At 34.9% G+C, this 20,008-nt stretch overlaps 1 protein-coding gene across 1 annotated transcript in view; it reads left to right on the top strand.

Moving 5' to 3' along the window:
- NBEA (neurobeachin) overlaps positions 1–20,008 on the top strand; it is a 519,273-nt gene that overhangs the window by 427,141 nt on the left and 72,124 nt on the right. Inside the window, exons 45-46 of the mRNA XM_085320669.1 lie at positions 5,664–5,776; positions 14,729–14,869. Coding sequence (XP_085176795.1) covers positions 5,664–5,776; positions 14,729–14,869 — 254 coding nt within the window. The remainder of the gene's footprint in view (positions 1–5,663; positions 5,777–14,728; positions 14,870–20,008) is intronic.

Below are 20,008 nucleotides of genomic sequence, written 5' to 3' on the forward strand. Positions count from 1 at the left end.
GCAATTTCCAAATACACTTTTAATTGTATTATTTTATAATGCAGTGCTGTAAGAATTTTATCTTTAAARGGTACAACCTCTTTGCCAGTAATCATTTGTGTAGACAGTGATGATCTAGTTTTAATTATAATCATTTCTTTAAGCAACATCATCTTGTTTAATATCATTATTTTTACCTGTTAAGAAATATGTGCACAAGAAATTTTTTTTATCTGTGTCATCATTTAGCTCAGACTGGCTCATTCAACATATTTGAGCCATAGCTTAGTCACTTAAGAAATGTGGATGTTTGCCAGGTTATTTCCTGGTAAGTGATAGCTCCTCAGTTGTTTTTTCTTCCCTTCTGAAAAAGTACAGTTCTACTAAAAAAGTTTTAGTACACCTTTTACCCATCCTTTGTAGCTTCCTTTCTTTCTACAACAATGTTTAATCAGTGTCCAACCCTTTACAAACTGGGAGAAATCATTCCTGTTTTCCTGTGATCCTTTTCTGAAATTATACAAGCAGCAGCCTTGAGCGAGATAACCTTCATAGCTTCTGACACCAACTCATCTCCTTTTCTCGTGACATATGCAGCTGGGTCGTTTCCCACAAGAAGTCATTTGCCTGCTTGTGGTACTGTTAATTGTACAGACTGGTTGGGCTCTGTGCAGTAGACCCCAAAATAAGAATCTGTCCTTTGCTCTCTCCCTGGTTGGCCAATATGTCTGTCTTGACAAACATGGCCCCTAGCTATTCTGTAGTATCCTTAATCAATGTCTGAAATATCAACGTGTCCCCTTGGAAAAAATCTTTTTTCTATCACTCTAAAAAAAAAAAAAATCTTTACACCAGCCTGTTGCCACCTCTGAAACGTTGCCCAACTTCATTTTCGTTTAACTCGGTTTCTGCTGTGATCCTTACTCAAAGCTTAACCATTGCCTGCTTCAGCTATTATAATTCTCTCTCAATCACTGCCTATCCAAGCATATATGATTTTTATCACTTGTGCTGGCCTCATGTCTCATTGTAATTTCAATTCAAAAGTGCTCTCTCCATTTTCAAAACTCTCCAAAGTCTTGTTTCAACCTGTTTCTCTGGCCCTCTAGCCAACTATTTTCTTGCCGTCCTATTGTGTTTCTAAGGTCTTCACCTCTTTCTTGCCCTCTTTTCTGACTTGAGYATATTTCATCATGTTTACAGCTCTGGACTTTTTTCCCAAAGGTAAACACTGCACTCTGCTACTTATCAATCAGTCTCGGAGTTACACTCTCTGTGCCCCTGGTTTTTGTCCTGATTCTGTAGACATAAGCCTTTCCGGGCCAAGCCTCCCCTCCTCCTACCTATACCCTTCTCAGCGATTCYTTAGCTTTGAAGCCTTGGCCAGAATTGTGATTATATTAATTGTCCCTTCTTCAGGCACATAGGAAGAGACCATATTACATGCAAACAGCATATGTGTCAGCTAACGCTTGGGCTGATATGGGGAAAAAATAATTTTTATTTTTCTGAGTTGCAAGGTTATTGAAAAAAGTGCTTAAAAGTAATCACACCACAGTAAAGGAAGAGTAGGGACAAGGGGACAAGCAGTCATTTTGTAATATGTTTGTAGTGCCTGCTTTTTTGGTTTGAAGTCTAATTTTGAAATCTATTTCCCTGTAACTAACTGATTTCTGCTGGTTTTTTTAAACTGCAATATATTAAATATATGTTTGCATTTGTATTTATGGARTTTTAATTCTTTTAAATCCTACCTGCCATAGCTTTTAAAAGAACTGGAGAGTAATTATATCCATAATTTTTATAAGTCATTTCTTGTAGTGGAAAGGGATTATTTTTAAAGGTTTGTGGGAAAAAATGACATCTTCAGGTAATAAATTCAGACCAACTTCTTCTCCCTGCTTTTTTTTTTTTTTTTTTTTTNTTTTTAGCATTTTCCACTTTTCTACTCTGTGATGTACAAGCCTTCACTGGTTAATTATGTATATATTTAGCTACTGCATGTGTTGGGCTTATTATTGTCATCTAATTAGATGTAACTCGAACTACTTGCTTCTAGAAAAATCATTAAAAATTCTTTCCTAATGACCTAGAGATGACAAAATGTCTGTAAAGTGTGAAGAAGCAGACAAGCACAGGAACATCGCTCTTAAAGAGTGTTAATCCAGATGCTGCAATCATCTAATTAAACAATATTTTGCTGTCATTAACATTTTCACCAAGGAATTGCAGTTATAATTTCTTTGTCAGCTGTCTCTAGCTCACTTTACCTTCAAAACTAAAGTGCCATATAAAAACATTAAATTGGATGGTTTAATTAAAAAGTTTTTTTTTTAATGAAGAAACATATCCAGTATTTCTGAGATCTCATTTACTGTGCCTCAGTTTTATTGTTCAAGTAGATTAGTGTCATAGGCTTGCTATATTTAATATTCAGCCTTTAATATTAATCTCTGTAAGCCTAGTTGGTGAGAAGTCTGAAGCTTCTAAAAAGGTACAGTGACTACCAATAGCAGTACAGGTTTACGTTTTATATTTATTTAGCTAAGGAAGGAAGCAAAGATTCTTGCTAGAAGCACCAGGCAATTAATGAGATGACCAAGTATGTTTATCTCTTGTTTTTTTATGCTGAAAATAATCATTATAAAGTCAGGAATGATCAAGATAGTCATCGTTATAAAGTTAAAACAGTAATATTTATGCATATTTAGAATGGAGGATTTGTAATCCCATAATAACCCTAGATGACTGTCCTCTACTCAGATAACCATAAATATGTGGTTCTGTCACATCAGGTACATGTTTGGTCTCCTTCCACAATTTACACTAAGGCTTGTCTTCCTGAGTCTTTTTTTTTGGGGGGGGGGGATATTAAAAAGAAAATTGTTGAATTAAGAAAAATAAATGACTATCTTTTTCCTAAATAACTTAATGGATATTTTAATAATTAATCTATTCATAAATAAAATGTGGTTTATAAATATTGAAGTAGGAGAGAAGTATACACTTTGTTTATTTTRTCATAAGACTACGATAGTATTTATCAAATACGTTACCCCAAGGCTCCATATTATGTAGCTTATCCTAAGCTAAGAGATAAATGACTTCAAGTTATTTCTCATTGTGGGGTAAGAATRTGCACCCAACAGGTACTGCAGTGTCCTGACATGCACTTAATTCTATACAATAGGTTGTTCATGTGTCCATACAGCAAGTAACTACCGAAACCACGTAGCAATCAGAATTCGTGTACTGTAGCTAGGMTTGAGATTGTTATTTTCTTGTGCTAGGCACATATTTGTTATTTTTCCAATATGAAATAGGAACAAAAAGTCTAAATATCAGTGATTAAATATTGAAAGGAAATGAGTGAAGTGAATATTGGAATTAAATAAAATCTCAATATCAAGAATCTCAATTTGAAATAAAAGTCATTTTAGACAWCCTAAATTTCCTTTAGAAAATGTTACAAAAGGATGTTCTCACCTTTACAGATGTTTTTTCAAACCATTTTTARTTCAAGATTTTTTTTACTGTGGACTCTTTTCAAAAATTGTTTTGATTTTGAAGAATCAGCATTTTTGCATACACTTGGCAATAGGCTTCTGTCACCTCAGTCATTCTTTTTCTGATTATCAGGTTTCTTTTAGTCTGCTGTCTACCTAAAAATAAACGTCCACATTAATATAAAGTAAGTGCTTCAGTAAATTATAGGAGAGATAAATGTATACCATAATTAAAACTATTTTATTGCTTCCAAAATATTTTGTGGACTTGTTCTTTCTTCTACTTGAGTTATTTTTTAGGAGAAGAATATTTTAATATTCTTCATTTATAAAAGAGCAGCAGTGTATTAGAATTGGAATACAGAGAGTTCAGAAGAAAGCAAGAGAAAAAGTTCTGTCTCTGTCCCAAATTCCAAATTCTTTTTTTTTTTTCCCCTTTTGAGGATGCTTTTGCACACTCTTCTATTAATTTAAATCAAGATTGTGATAGTGAGAAAAACATTCATTGTATAAAGGCATATATTTGTATAAAGTCCATATTTTAGAGAATCTTAAACTTGACAATCTCAAAAAACTTTACAAATTATATGTAATTAACCCCTTGCAAGGGGGAAATAATATTCTGATTGGACAGACATGGAAAATACGGCAGAGATATCTTACTTCAAGACTTATAGTGCCAAAAAATATAGAGAAAACTATTAGTGTGCCAGACACTACCTTTATTTTTCCTCCTCCTCACAGATAAACTTTGGTCTATTTCTTAAATTAATTATTTGATAAATTCTCACACAGTTCAAGAATAATTTAAATTCATTTATTGTTGATATGAGAAATATTTCCTACCTATATTTCTTTATTTGTATGTTGTTACACAGTGCTGGTATTACTTTTTTAACTAAGTTGTATTTGCACCTAAATTAATTGTTTTATATTCTTGTGAACATTTATGTGTTCAAAGTGTAAAAATRGGAACACAAAACCGTTAACACTACCCACTTTTTCTGTTTTCAGTGAGGCTCTAGGTACAAAATAGAAACATGCTTCTTGTCCATCAAATCAACTTCTATTGAAAAAATAAGGTGTTTGCAGAGCAGTGAAAGTTTCATATTTCATTAGAGCAGAGCTGATTTTTGTGGGGAATTGGAAACGTTACTCAGAACAAGGAAGCCTGTGTTTTCCTGTGCCAGGTTTCGTACCCCAGGAATCTGTCCAGAATCTGGAAGGAAGCAGTTAGTGAGACAGGGCTGTAAATCTGCTGCTGCAGGACTGGGAATTGTTAACCTGGGTTATTTCAGTCTGCTAATTATATTATATAAATACACACACCTATATTTATTACCTGTTTTTGTTTTTTAAGCCTCGTGTTGCATATTGTGTGGTTCTCAGTAAATCATATGGTGGATGGTTCTGTAGTGAGCAACATCATTTGTCTTATCATGGAAATGTTAGATAGTGCTAAATATTGGTTGGCACAGAAATAAGGGCTTTCCTACACACGCCTTCCTCTGGCAATGAGTTCATGGTTTTCACTGCATTTTAGTTGCAAATTATTCCTTCAAAACTGTATCTAAAGCTAACTCTTGCATATTTGAACTCCTAGGATAGTAGTGCTGGTTCTTTCATTAAGCCGAGGCAGTCAACTCTACTTTTTAGGAGCGACAAAATGTTTTTTAATTTTCACAGTGGTTAGGAATTAGTGATAAAGCCAGCACGTGCCTTCTTCCACCTTCAGTTCCACCACTGCAGGTCTCCCCAGTTCTTCAGTGCAGAAGAGCCTTGGGGAACTAATAGGCTTCAATTTAGACCTAGATTTACAGAACTCAAATTTAGCCTCTTCTTGTACTTGGGTACTTGATCTTTGTCAGCTGATCATACTGCATACAGTTGACAGAGAAAAAGATAGTCTAACAGTTTTAAATTTCAATATTTGTGCTATGAAAGTAGATTCATTGATTTTGAAAATTATTTTGTTTTTCATATGCTGATTTCTGTGAATGTTGACTTCTAGGTCAAGATAAATGCTGCTGAAGGATTGCTTTGGTCTGTAGATACATAATTCTGTCAAGTAACAGGAATCAGGAAATGTCATGCAAAAAATGTAACTGCTAAATTGTTTTGTAGCTGGAGAATTGGACACTATTTCCTATTTCTTAAAACACTGTTTTTTCTTAATAGGACGAACGTACAATGATCTGAACCAATACCCTGTTTTTCCATGGGTTTTAACAAACTATGAATCTGAAGAATTAGATCTGACCCTTCCAGGCAACTTCAGGGATCTTTCAAAGGTATGGTTTAATTCTGTTAAAAAAACACAACAACAACAAAAAACCCCAGCCTTTTTAACAATAATTTAACTGACTTCTAATAGGTTTTTTAACTGTTAAGGCTTAGCTGATACTTTCTGACTGATTTTATTTTGTATTTTTAGTTTGGTTAATACATAGATATTTATCTTAAGCCACAGAAGTCTGAATTATACTTTTCTATTTAGAGTAATTCTATACTGAATCTCTACATTGTGCTATTTCCGTGCTCCTGACTGATCTGCATCCAAAACTGTAACTTGTTAATACCTTCTAACTTACAGTACTACAGACCACTTGATCTTAGTAATTATCTCCCTTAATTTATGAACATTGATCCTTTGGAAATAAAAAGCTCAGACTAATTTTTCACTTTATTTTGCAGTGACTTCACTGGTAATTTCTCAAAATAATAGCAGCACCTCCTACTGGTTTAATAATTATGCAAAAAAAAATGTGTTTGGGGCCCTGGGGTAACTGATGCCTATCACTGCTTGTGTTTTTTGTCCTCCAACCAAACTTGGGAAGTTAGTAGAGACTGGGAAGAAAGTGTGGTCACCCATCCCTKCCTGAGCAAGGCAGAAGCACCTGGGAGGCTCTGCTTTTCACCAGCTGGAATAAAGAGAGGAAGCAGGATCTGAAGCTGAGCTGTGGAAAGCATCTTTCCTGGCTCCTATCAATCAAAAATGTATATACGCTTTCCTGCCAGTGAAGGCTGGTAGCCTCATAACAWCCTCACCTTTAGGTTTCTGTTTTCCAGGAATGACAGCTTCTTTGCATCTTTGCAACAATTCCTGCCAGCCTGGAGAGMGAAGCTCCTCATACCAGTTGAGTGAGGTGCTAAACTGCAGGAGGGTGTCATTCTCAGACTTTAGGAATAAGCTGAGGATAAAAACGATCCCCAAGGTGCTCACTGCAGCCCCTGCTTTCCCTTCTGCTGATGGTCAGGGATGAGGGTTTCCTAGTGCTTCTGCCTTTAGGTCTGATTTTCCCTTCCTCCATTTCCTGTTCACACACACGTCTTAAGCAGCAAGTGAGCGATCCTGTCCTAGATATTTCAGAGTCTCGTTGTATACCTTTGGAAAGACACAATACCTTCAGTAACCCCAAAGTTATAACCGTTCCTGAAAACCTGCTTTTGTGAGATTTCCAGAGTAAGTTGAGTCGTACTTGATTGCATGTTGTGTGCATCTCAGATCCAGAGATGGCTCTGAGATACAGAGCAGATGGCTAGATCTAAGTTTCCTCTCCCTTTTTTCTATAAATGAATAAATAAAATCAGAATTTAAACTACCTTGACAGTATGCCTCAGACTTAAACAAATGGATTGAGACTACTTATGCTGTGTAGAACTTTTGACCTTTCATAATATTATAGCTATGGTTTACAAATGTGTTTTTCAGTTGTATAACATTATTGTAATCCCTACGAGTAGCAATAAAAGAAAATCTACAAAAATGAGTTAAATAAAAATCAGAAGTAGTCATGTACCATCTTCTACCCTAGCATGTAAAAACATACTTGTTTTAGCATTGTTTATAATGATAGACTTTTCAAGACCCTTACACTTCTCAAAATCTCTAAAATTTACTTCTTTCTGTATTAATATAGCAGTACGTGTGGTGAAGTGCAAAAAGATTAGTCCATGTCTCGTGAGTCCTTCATTAGGTAGTTAGTTTTGGTTGACTTCAAATTTTTATGGCAGCCTATTAAAGTATTCAGTTGCTGCAGGAAGTAGTATAATAGCTGAGTTGATTATTTTTCCTTATGAGCTAGTAAGAACTCATTATGGAATTAGTGCTTGTATAGTTTATTAAGCATCACTGCACTCCTGGTAGTGCTCTTCTTTGAAAGGAAATGCAAAATCAAGTACTTGATTATTTATATTTCTTTAAGAATCCATGCACTATGCACAGCAGTATTTTGCCTGGACCTTTTGTTACCCGGTTTGCATACCTGAATTCTCTCATTCTAAAGCTACCAGTGATTTCCACTGGAAAAGCTGGAGATTTCAACCTCTCTAAAAAAAGCCCTAGATGCAATTAGTTAAACAGAAGGGTCATTCCTTGCAGRCGAGATCTAGGCTGCATTTATCGGAGAGGCATGTGAAAGCACGCTTGTAGTCTGCAAATATTTTGGGATCCCTCAGAATCAAAGGAGTGTAATTGTAAAATTTTCTCACTGTTTATTGTAATWACATCTGCTAGCAGCTTCTGAGATTTCTTTTCACAATGGCTTTAAAAGGAAAAATAGATTAATGATTTTTTGTAAAAGCAGCCAGTTAATATGAATTGTCGTACTTCTGTGCACTATGACTCTTATGCATTTTTTTGCATCTTGTTTTCCTCTGTGCATTATCAGTAGAAATCTTTATAGCTGGATCTTACCTGAAGTATATCCTTGGMAGTTTTGTTTTTGTTTTACTTATTGCCCAGTATCTCTAAGTAAGCCCTTTCTTTCCTTGTTAGTGAAGTGAATCTGGAATAAGCAGAATAAAAACCAGTTAGTGATTTATTATTCACATTATTGAAACTTGAAGTGCCATCACCCTCCGTCAGACTCTGGGGCAGGCACACACAGTATCTTTTCTATAAGGAGCTATTTCCTTCTGTCAGATTTTACCATGCAGTGGAGAAATGTTCCTGCAGATTTGATGGAAATCGCAATCTCCAGCTAAGCTGTTAATGGATAAAATCTCTTTGTCAGTTGCTGACCTTCTATCTTCCCACAAGTTTGCCCTTCTTAGCATCTCAAAAGTCTYCGTCCTTAATATTTTGTATTAATTAATACCACTCAAAAAGTCTTTTGACATGAGTTACAATTCTAACACTATTGCGTACGTGGTAAAAGCTCACAAAAGCACTGAAATTAAAAGTGAGCCAGTTATCCTCCTTTGTTTTGTTGATATCAAACAGCTTTGGTAGTTGTATATGTWCTAAGGGTAACTTATTTCAGAATAATTCATTTGTGTATTACCACACAAATCTTCAGTGTAATTTATGATAATTGACTAATGAGGATATCATAYACCTTTGGCATTTAGCTCATACTTAAATATTTCCATTTCTACAAAGCAGGCTCGAACACGTCCTTTTCTCCAGTTTCATTTTATTCTATTTGTATATAATACTCTTTATTGTGGTAACTTTGCATCTGAAATCACTTGTTCTCTTAGAACAATTATATTTAACTATTAGTCTAAAAATACGCATATCCTTTTCCTTTGAAGTATTTGGAAATTCTCCTTTCAAGGCTTTTCTTTTCCCTTTTACACATAATTTGAGACTTAAAAACAGGGCACTTGGGCATTGAAGGTGCTGTATCAGCAAGATATATTGGACCTCTCATTTGATTAGACAGTGTAGGCTCAAGTTTTATTCATTACATATACAAGGTTAAAGGTTATATTTATTGTTTGACAGGATGAAAAGCTAATGAAATAGGCTGTCATAGATACATAGATTATCTTTTCACTATCAAACCACCAGGTGATCTGCTTATTTTCTTCTTTATTGAGGTTTCCTTTGGAAGAATACCTATGATAGTAAATATYAGTGTGGAAAATGTGTGTGCAGCTCTTACTGCACACTGAATTTGGCAGGGTGGGGGGTTGTTTTCAAGCAAAATGCTTAAAATGTAATATAGTTTGTTTGTGCAAAATTATATGACTTTTGCTCCATATAGTGAATACTTGGGTTTGACATGCTGCATTGTCCCTGCTTACTAAAGTGTAAATGGGAATTTCTCGTCATTTACTTCCAGTCATACATCCTGTTAAATAAAATGATTTCTTCACCAGGCAAAGTAATACTAATATTGACATGTGTGTGAGATATCACACGCCCATTCATTGAGTGGAAAAAATTATATTTCGTTAATATAGAAGGTGTTTGACTGACGAGTGGTGATAAGCATAACCACTTTTCCTTAATACTGTGCCATTTCAAGAAAAGGAAGTGATAAAGCCTCAAGGCTTCTAAATGTAATAATGCAAATGAACGCATCGAAGTGTGAATATTTCAAGGCAAACCACACTTAATACTTCCAAAAATGTGTACGCTATGGAATGGAGTTTATAGCTTTACGAGAACCACTCTTACTGGAAAAATGAAATCAGTTTCTGTAGTTTAAACTTCTCACTTTACTACATGCAACTGTACTGTAAGGAGAAAAAAAATTGATCATGGTTTGGTATAAGCTATACAATTAAATTCATTTTCTTAAATGAAAAGTTAATTTATTGAATGAAACTCCAGCGCTTTGAATCTACCAGAACTGTTACACTAATTGAAAATGATGAGATTGATATGCCAACTAAAAAGCTGTTTACATATTTGGATAAATTTACAAWTTATTTTAACCTTAAAATTATTGTACTAAGATGTCCTACTTAGATTTTTTTTATTAAAAACKCAAGCAGTCAGTATAACCTCAATCTGTATTCAGCCACAGCCAAATAAACCTGTGCACAAGATTTCTTTTGTACCCAGCTACAATTTTGTGCAGTGCATTAGAAAAAGAGATAAACAGATAAGATAGTTGCTGCATGAATTAGAGTCAAGATAAGCAGCAGTATTTCAGTGGCCAGATAAATAGGATGCTACATTCAGTTCTGCTCTCATGAGAGAATGTAGTTCTATGGAGATAGCTGGCAAAACAGTAAATATTACATGAGCTAGCATAACATGTCCAGTGGATATAAACACTAGATGTATTGACAATACACTGGTTCAAAGGCCAGATGTCTAAAGAGATTAGTCAGATAAAAAAGATGGACATGAATAGCAGTGTTTTTAATGTTAAAGTAAATATACTTACTTGATTTTTAAATGGAAAAAGCAACAAAAACTCAAGCAACAGCTTTAGTACATCRGAAGGGAGATGGCCTTTGTCATACAGTGAGTTCTTTTGCTTGGTTGTGGAAAAGAAARTGTACGTTATAAAACCGTTTTATGAATAGTTAACAGTATTTGATATGAGAGTCCTGAAAAGGGGGTTTTTAACAAAAAAAAWTTTGGAAAAAGAGTTTTATAAAGCTTTGTAGAAAGAACTTTTTTGTTTAGGTTCAGAGTAATTTGAGTCAAATTCAATTCCTGTACTAGTCTTGTCRTTAAGGTACTGCACTGAGACTCAGGATATGGATTCAGCTTTGCCTTCCTATTTTTCGTGCAAGTCATTTTAACTTGTTTGAATGTCTRTAGCATCTCTACAGTGGCAGACTTGGAATTTACCTCATATTTGCCRTGTTATTTGCTGAAATATTCTCTTCCAGAAATTGTCTATCCATTTTGTACACACAAGCTAATTTTTAATGGATTAATTGACTAATCAGAAAGATGTTTAATTAAGCAACAAAAAATGAGAGATTTGAGCAMTTTCAATTATAACTTTTCATATATGTTTTGTCCTGCACAGGGAGTGGTTAAGTCCTTTCCAATAATGTATGGAGAAGGGGTTCACCCAGGGGCTCCTTCAGAGCTGTCCAGAAGAAGAGAAGAGGGGGAATCAGACGTTCCTTCTATTTGCTTGCAGCAGGACAGAGCTAGCTAGTGTAATTCTGAACCAGCAGTTGCAAAGCAGCATACTGCAGCTCCCCACTSTTATCCCCATACAGTGCCACATTTACATGGCTGCACTGCTGCTGAGATTTGGGTTGACCATCTCTGCAATTGTGCCAGGTTTGCACGCTGGCCATCCCAGAGCTAGTTCAGGGATTTCTAACACCCTTCTGTGTTGCAAACGATAGTCACACCTGAGCARTTTACCTGAGAAACATGAGAAAACTTCATGGAATGGCAGAAATGAACCTATGGCTCCTGAATCCCCATCTACTATCTAGGTCACTAATCCATACTTCTTCCAATCCAGAATCTGTCCAGAGGAGTCAAGGGGAGACTTTCTACCYGGAGATGTGCTCCATTTTACTCCCTCCTTTCTTTCTTCCTTCCTTTCTCTCTGGAGCAAGCAAGGGTAATTCCCAGAAAATACTATTCCCAGAGATTTTCCTATGAAAATTTCCATACCATGCAAGAGGAGAGATGAATCTCATGATATTTTGCCTAAAGAATTCATTTTATTCTGCAGATATTTTGTGCATTTCAGCATTTTCTCTTCAAATGAATCCTAAAGTAATTGAAAGAAAAATGGATTCTAACTCTGAAAAGAATATTGATGAGGATGAAGGTAATCTTCAGAATACAGCTTCTTAGGTTAATCGTTTAATAAATTGAACATATGTCTTCTGAAAGTAGATTATTTTAGGTAGTTGTGTGTGCATCTTTTACATGAAAATGGGAATGCACAATGTTACAACTTTATATCTTTTATCTGCTGTTAAATTGAAATAGCACTTTTCCATGAAGAACCTTGAAAACATGGTGGTGTATTTGCATTAGTGTTTTGTGTGATTTTGGAAAAGTATTATCAAGTTCTAGAAAGAAAGCATCTTTTGCATTAAATGCAACTGTATGTATAAATTTGCAAAAAAAAAAAAAAGTTATTTAAAACAGCAGGTTAGATCATTATTAAAAATAGCAATTATATTTTTCCAATATGTAAGATAAAATATCTCTTAATTATTTTTAAGCATCGGTTATTGTAATTATTCCCATTTTACAGGGAAGGATAAAAATCTTACAGATTCTTTGATAAAACATCTGATCTCTTTCAAATATTTACTAAAATGCCTGGGGTTTTCATTCCTACATTAATCACTGCATCCCTTCAAACATATATTTACAATAACGTTATGGCAGATCACACCTTTATCATTCATAACCCGGGAATTTATTATAGCATAGGATAGGTGCAGTGTCATACTGAAGGGAAGAAGTATTCTCAAGGTGTTTTTCCATAACAAAATACAATGGTGCCGAATTATCTGCTGTTTCGTATTTCCTTATGGCGGGGTKTGTGTGTGTGAACATTTCCTGCTAATAGACTATGATGTGAGTTACTACTTTAGCTTTTGAAATGTTTACGTGGAGACTGGAATTCCTTCTGCTGGAGAGGTGGGTGCATGCTACCCTGAAGGGGGTGGTGTTGGCAGGCTCCATTCAGTCCWCAAAGCGGCTCAGAGCAGCCCAGAACACTGGTATAAATTAGTGAAGTGCACAGAGATCTGTCCAGGTTGTCAATCCCCTAAGAAAAGAATGTTAGTTACTCTTTCAGGCAAGCGGTTAAGCAATGATTTTTATGTTTTGGCAATTTACAGGCTGTAGTAATGCCTGCGTGTTTTCTGAGAGTGGCTGAATATGCAATGAAATGAAGCATACTGAAAATGCAAATATTTGTTTTTATATTTTTACAGTAGTTGAGAAACAAGCCTGGAAAATGAAAGGGAATGGCTCATACTTCTCTTTCAAGAATGTTTTGTGAGGTCTTGCAGTGCATTCTGTATCAGATAAGGGTGATCCTTAGGGATTATGCATATATTTTACACATATGAGAAARCTATTAACATCTCCATGACACAGCAAAGTATTAAGCAGATTGTTTCATGCGAAAAATGCAGAAATAATAATGTAACTATACATCAAATACTCTTATTTAAAAACAAGCTACGGTATTTAAAACTGGAAAACAACATGTTCTACATCTGCCTTTTTAAAAGTCATCTCAATAAAGATAGAAGTGCTGAAGGAATAAATATTTGTAGCTTTTGAAATGTTCAGTTACATATATAGTGTAATGAAACACACTGATTTGACCTTATACTGGTATTTCCATTACAAATGACTGTCAGTATAAACTCAGTTGGAAAAAATGTGAGAATACCTGTTAGCATATTGGAAAGGATCAAAGTCCTGGAGAATACATTTATTTTCAAGTTGTAATTCCCTTACTAATGTGGAGTTATAATAAAAATTCTAACTTTATTTTTAATGCAAAGGCTATACAATTCTTTGGTGTGGAAATGTGCTCTCCTCTAAATATTAAACTCTGGAAGTTTTATTAGTTTTACTACAAGAGCTAAACTTGAAGATTGTTTGCAGATTAGTAATAAATAAATATGCCAGTAATACCTGATCTGGGAAAACAGATAACTTTGCATTTATTTGTTTAATCAACGTTTTCTTTGTTTCTTGTTGTATTTTATTTATCCCAGTGCCTTTTATATCACACAACAATAACAAATATGTTTTACAGAAAATCATGGGATAAGGTGGGTAAAATAATCACAGAAAAGCATGTCTCCTCTAAATAATATGTYAAAAACAACTGTTCCTACTACTGCCTTACATTTCTTTGGGGGTTTAACCTAACTTTTATGGACTTTCTGTCAGCGCACTCAGAAGGAGCCTTGACTTTGTGAATAATTTCCATATTCCTTTGTTTTTTAAGTAAAAAGCTTGTTTCCTTCTCAGTAAAACTAGCTTTGTTTAGTCAGAAAGTAGATCCTGTCTTGCAGGACTATGCATGCTTTTTAAGTATTTCTGCTTAGGATCACCAGACACCATCAGCAGTTCTACATCAAATCTTTTCATCATGAGCTGTGCTTTACAAAGTATCCTGTGTGAGCAAAAGTCAGTTTTCATTAGCTGTGTGATTATGGTGAATGACAGCAACAGAAATATTAGTTTGGCCTCAGTGCATTTTAAATGCAGTTTTAGAAGTCCATTTCCAGGACAATGTTACTGAATTAATTGGGAAACAACTCATACTTCAAGAAGGTCTTGAAACTTTGCAGATGTGGATCACTTGTATTTGTCAATTAAAATAAGAAAAGTTATAAGACTTTTCATATACAAAACCTTTGAAATAAAATTCCCAAACTGCAGCAAACTGAAGGGATTATTGCAGCCTGGAATGAGTTTTCTTTACTTGGCTGCAGAATTTCATATATAGTGAATCTTAATGTAGAATTAACCTATGACACATAAGACACTGAAGCCATTCAGCTTGTAATATATTCAATTTCTTATCCCTTTGCAGCCTATTGGTGCTTTGAACCCAAAGAGAGCAGTCTTCTACGCAGAACGTTATGAGACTTGGGAAGATGATCAGACTCCACCTTACCATTACAACACCCACTATTCTACATCTACTTCTACATTGGCCTGGCTTGTTCGTATTGTAAGTACTTTTTAATCCAGATTTTCATTGCTTACAGCATCTAGTCCATCATTTAGCACTATTTGGATATTTTTAATGAGAGTACCTTTCCATCAAAATCTTCATGTTCTTCATTAACTTAAAAATCAAATTCTCTATGCATACTGTGTACACTCATTTGTAGTGATCAGGGGGTCCTTGCTACCAAACAATATGCAATACTTTTGCATATTGTATTGCAAATGATGCAATACATAAAATTTTGATGACATAAGGACAGGTAAACAATATAGTGAAGAAAACCATCTAAAACTAAATCTATGTGAACAAGTTTCTAGAAAATACAGAAAGCTGATACTACCTATATATTCATTTATTACGTACAGCTAGAGACAGATATATACAACATAAAAAAAACACTTTCACAAAAAATCTCATTACATTAAGCTGTGTCAGACTGACATGTGAGTTACAGAACCAAAGTTTAATATTAAAGTTAGCATGAAATAGTATTGTATGCAGATGATGTACATTTCTCAATGAGTTTAATTATTAATAATTTTCAGAAATGAAAAAAAAATGCATATTCCAGCTTATTACTGTTATTTCAATTCTGGAAACCTCATATTTAAACCTTATCCTCAGAAACAGGTCTAGGATTGGCAGCCAAACTTTAGAGACAAAAGAATCTGAATTTTCTTACAAATTAGCACAGTGAACTACAGAAAGAGAGTGTTGATTAGACACTTAAGGTTTCTGGAAATCACAAAGAATTGAATTACTAAATAATCACCAAGCTAAAACTGCACCCTGTTAATAAAGCTGTGTTGCATACAGCGCGTTCTGGACCTGTCTCACGCCGAGCTGCAGTTCTGACCCCTTCCACGCACAGACTTCCAGCCACCTCCTGYTTCCCTGCTCAGAAGGGAGGAGTTCATGTGTCTGCAAGTTCAGATATACTTCTTAACCCCTGGGAAAGCAAACATTGATTACACTCCTGTTTGGGGTGATCATTGTACTCCTCTTAAATGTTGCTAAATTATTCATGTTCTGTGAATACATTTTGTGGTTCACATGTGGTTCTTAGTTCCCTTAAAGTGTATTAAAAGCAGTGGGTTTATTTACATGTTTATCTATTAATTTTGGCTGGTATTCAACAAAAGATACCCTTTGCTACTCAGAAAATTTTTAAGTCTGAAGAATCTGCTTACTGGCTGAATGTACAACACACCAAGGAGTATTCATTTCCTGTATTAGCCTAATGCTGTGTCACTTTTACTACTGTTGTTTATGTAATACTATGTGTGCTCTTGCCCTCTTTCTTTCCTACACTAAAGAGTGAGAGAACAAGGTCTCTTCCATGATGGCCTTGTAATATAGATCTGAAAAGTGGTGTTTGTGAGAGCAAACAATATATTGTGAGAGCTGAAAGCAGAAAACAAAAAGGAAATAGCACTTTCCAAGGAAGAGATTAGTGATGGCAAGAGGATGAAAACAGCCAAGGAGAATTTTAATGAGAGAGCACACCTAGAGAGATACTTTTATTCTTTAAATAGTTAAATAGTTAAAGTTAGTTGGGGTGACCAGCAAAGAGAAGCAATTGCAAGCAGGAGAAGATGACAGAAGTGAAACGGAGACAACAGTGAGGAAAGTTTGAAGCTCAGAAAGGGGGGRAAAAAAGACACACATTATGAGGCTGGTTAGGGCTGTAGATAGAAACCTAAAATAAAGATTTGCAAGTGAGTATATAAAGAGACAGTAAAAGAAGATTATAGTTATGGGGATTATAAAGTCATAGTGATCCTTAGGCAGATATTTTTGGCCACAAAACAGTGGATAAAAATACTAAAGGAGAAGATTATGCCAGTGAAGTTGGTAGAGAAGGCTAAGTCAGAATTCTAGGAGGCAAAGTAGGATTTCTTGCTGAAGAATTTTTGGAAATAGTATTATGGTATGAGCTTGTGAAAGATAATATATAAGAACATTTTATGAAAAGTAAATTACAGTCTAGTGCAAGAAAGAGAAGGTGAAATGAAAGATGCAGAGACTTAGTAAACATTCTCTCAATATTTTAAATGGTTGGAGAAGATTCATGGGAAGAGATGCTTTAAGACAGAGCTTTTGGCAGAAAGAGACAATAAAATGAAGAGAGAGAAGGAGGAAGTGAAAAGTAAAATCATAGGAGTAGATTGTGTTGACAAAAGAATAAAAAAACAAAAGCAAAGAAAGAAAAGACAAATGGAGAGAGAAGAAACAGACAAACAAACAAACAAACAAAAGTAATTACTAGATGTATGCTGGGAATGAGGCAGTCCAGATAGAAGCAGAACAAAAGAATACAGAGTAATGGAAATCCAGGGGAAAAAAAAGTCTCACTGTGGAAGAAATAGCAGTTGCAGTAGAAAAGGTAGTTTCAGGCATTCTGAAGTGTGTTTATATAGAGTTGCGTGATTGCCATAAAATCTTAAAAAAACTTTTTTTGAACCTTGTGTTTTGGCTCTGACAGATGCAATCTGTTTCCTGTCAGTTCTCTTCAAAACATTGCTTGTAATACCATCTTTCTGAGTCAATTCCATGATAATCTGCTCCCTACTGCTTTTTCTGCCTTTTTTTTTYCCCCTCTGCTGCTTTCCTTTATCTAACATATCAGGCTACTTTTATAAAAGGTACTTTATGCCTTAGCCTCACTTCAGTTCTGTTTAATAGTTCTGTTTGTTGTCATCAGTCTCTTCCTTCATTTTGCCCTTAATAAATTAGTTCACTGGTAGTGCAGTTTTCTCTTGAGTCCTATTCTTTATTAAGTCTCTCCTGTAAAAGTCCATCTTTGAAAACAAAATGAGCCAGGTTAGTTTTAAAGACATGACCATGGCTATGCATATAATATATTGAGGCTAATAGAATACCAAATGTACCAAATATGATTAATTTATTGTTAATTTGTGTTCTTCTTTTGCCTCACACTATATCTGATATAGTAAGGCCTAATGCTTAACTGAGGCTATAAGCTATTACTGCATCTCTAAGGCTTCTATCTGTATTTTCTGTGACCTGTTTGTACAAGTCCAGACGCTCCATTTTCTTTTGCAAGAACTTTAGGAAAAAATGAAGACCACTTCAGGACAGGTGATGGTTCAGCTTTACCAGACCTTGTCATGTTGTTTGCAGTTGCTCCTAAGGGTTATACATCTGACTGTGAAACTATCCCAAAGCGAAATAATGCATGCATTCGCTCTGTACGCCCCCCCCATGCACATGTACACACGCGTAGACATATATAACTAAGAACTGTTACTGCTAAGCAGACCAAATATGATGATCTGCAGCACCGAACTGAAGTTATAATACTGAATTAACCTGTGTATGTTTCTTTAACCTAACACATTGTGCGATTCAGACTACATCGTAGTAATATCCTGAAAGATCAGGAAAGAAACATCTAAGTAGCTTCATCAGAAGTTACCTGAGCCACAGCTTAGAAATATTTACTGCTATAATTACAAATGAATCCCATGTGATAGCCAAAAACATTCAGCCAATATCCAACATCAAATGTTTCATGAAAATGATGAACATTCTCTGTAAGTTGAGGGGTAAATTATTATTAGATAACTACTTTACAGGGATAGATAATGAATGTGGAAGCCTACTTTGTTGTTCAGTCAGGTTAAAAATGATAAAAGCTGCAACTGACGCTTATATAATACTACGCTCAATAACCCCTCCTTTGAGGTGTTACTGAAATCAAATCTCAGTTAAAGTTTTTTACACTTTACAAGTCCTTTGATATTAATGCAAGAAATTCATATAAATAAAACATGAAGTTCTACTTGGAAATCTGAGACAATATCACCCACAAGATTGCTCCAGCAAACAAAATAAAAGGTATTCTAGAATGAGATGCACTGTTCTGTTGACATAGTTACATTTTGTATAAATGAAATTAAATGTTTTTAATTTATGGATAAGTAACCTTACTGCCTGGTTGAAGAGTCATGTTTTTTATTTGCTTTCCATCTGGACCAGTGAATATTTAAGCTGCAGAAGGCAGAATAGCTTTAACAAAGGTACTCAGAATGCTACAATAGAACACTGTATATTCTAGTTACTTGAATATCTCTCTGAAAAGTAGTACAGAATTTTGACTTGATGGACTTAATTGTGAATATCAGCATTAGTTTCACGTTTTTTAGGTGAAATAGGCTATAGTGGTGGAATAACGGATGCTCTCAGTACTTGCTGTTGAAGAAGTTGTGTTTTATGTGAACCAGTTACATCTTCATTGAAACAAAGACCAGTACGAGAGAGCAGGATTCACTAATATGGTCATCAAGAAAAGGCTCGTAGGGAAGAACAGCTGGGTGCTCGTTTCTGGTACAATGAATGTTTCATTACTTCTACAAGGTAGAGCAGATTCTGGATTTATTGCAGGTCAGATTTGTTTGAGCCAAAACCAGTTTAGTTTTTAGGGAAATCACTTTGGAGTTTCAAAGGTGGGGAGGATTTTAAAATCCTCTTTGTAAATAGAATGAAGTGAATCTGGGTCTCCTACTCTGTAGKATTGAGCAGGGCAGCCCCAGATGTATCAGGGAAAAGTTGTTTTTTTCTRTAACAATATTCCAAATACCCTCTTCTTCCCCACTTAAAAATGGATGAAATTACATTTTTGTTTGACATAAGATATCTCAGAATGACACATCCTTTCCTCTTCTGTCCTCTACCCCCACCATAAATGATTCAAATGGGACTAGGCTTTGTTAGGAGGGGATAGATGCGCTCTTGAAAGGAAAAAAAATATTTGTTCCCACATCACAAGCCTATATTCATCATAATCAAGTACTCCACGAATTTCTCATCTTGTTGGCAGTGAACAAGGCATGAATTTTATTCAGAATATTAGGAACGAGTCAGATGGGGTTATAATGAAAACATTGTGCAGCTTTATAGCTTTCACAGCAACAAAACCTTTACATGAAATGACAGTAATCGGTATCATAGAATAACAGTATTTAAATGAGTATATTGAATACAGATATGAACTGTATTTATATGATATGAGCACTTGAATTTTCAGAGAATAAAAATTACCTAAAATTATATGAGAGGTCTGAGATAAAGCTAGTGAAAGCTCTGAATTTCTGCTAAGGATTAGAAAGCCAAAAA

The sequence above is a fragment of the Rhea americana genome, unplaced genomic scaffold (genome assembly GCF_003343005.1).
Source record: "Rhea americana isolate MKP2758 unplaced genomic scaffold, rheAme1 scaffold_65, whole genome shotgun sequence".
Lineage (NCBI taxonomy): Eukaryota > Metazoa > Chordata > Aves > Rheiformes > Rheidae > Rhea > Rhea americana.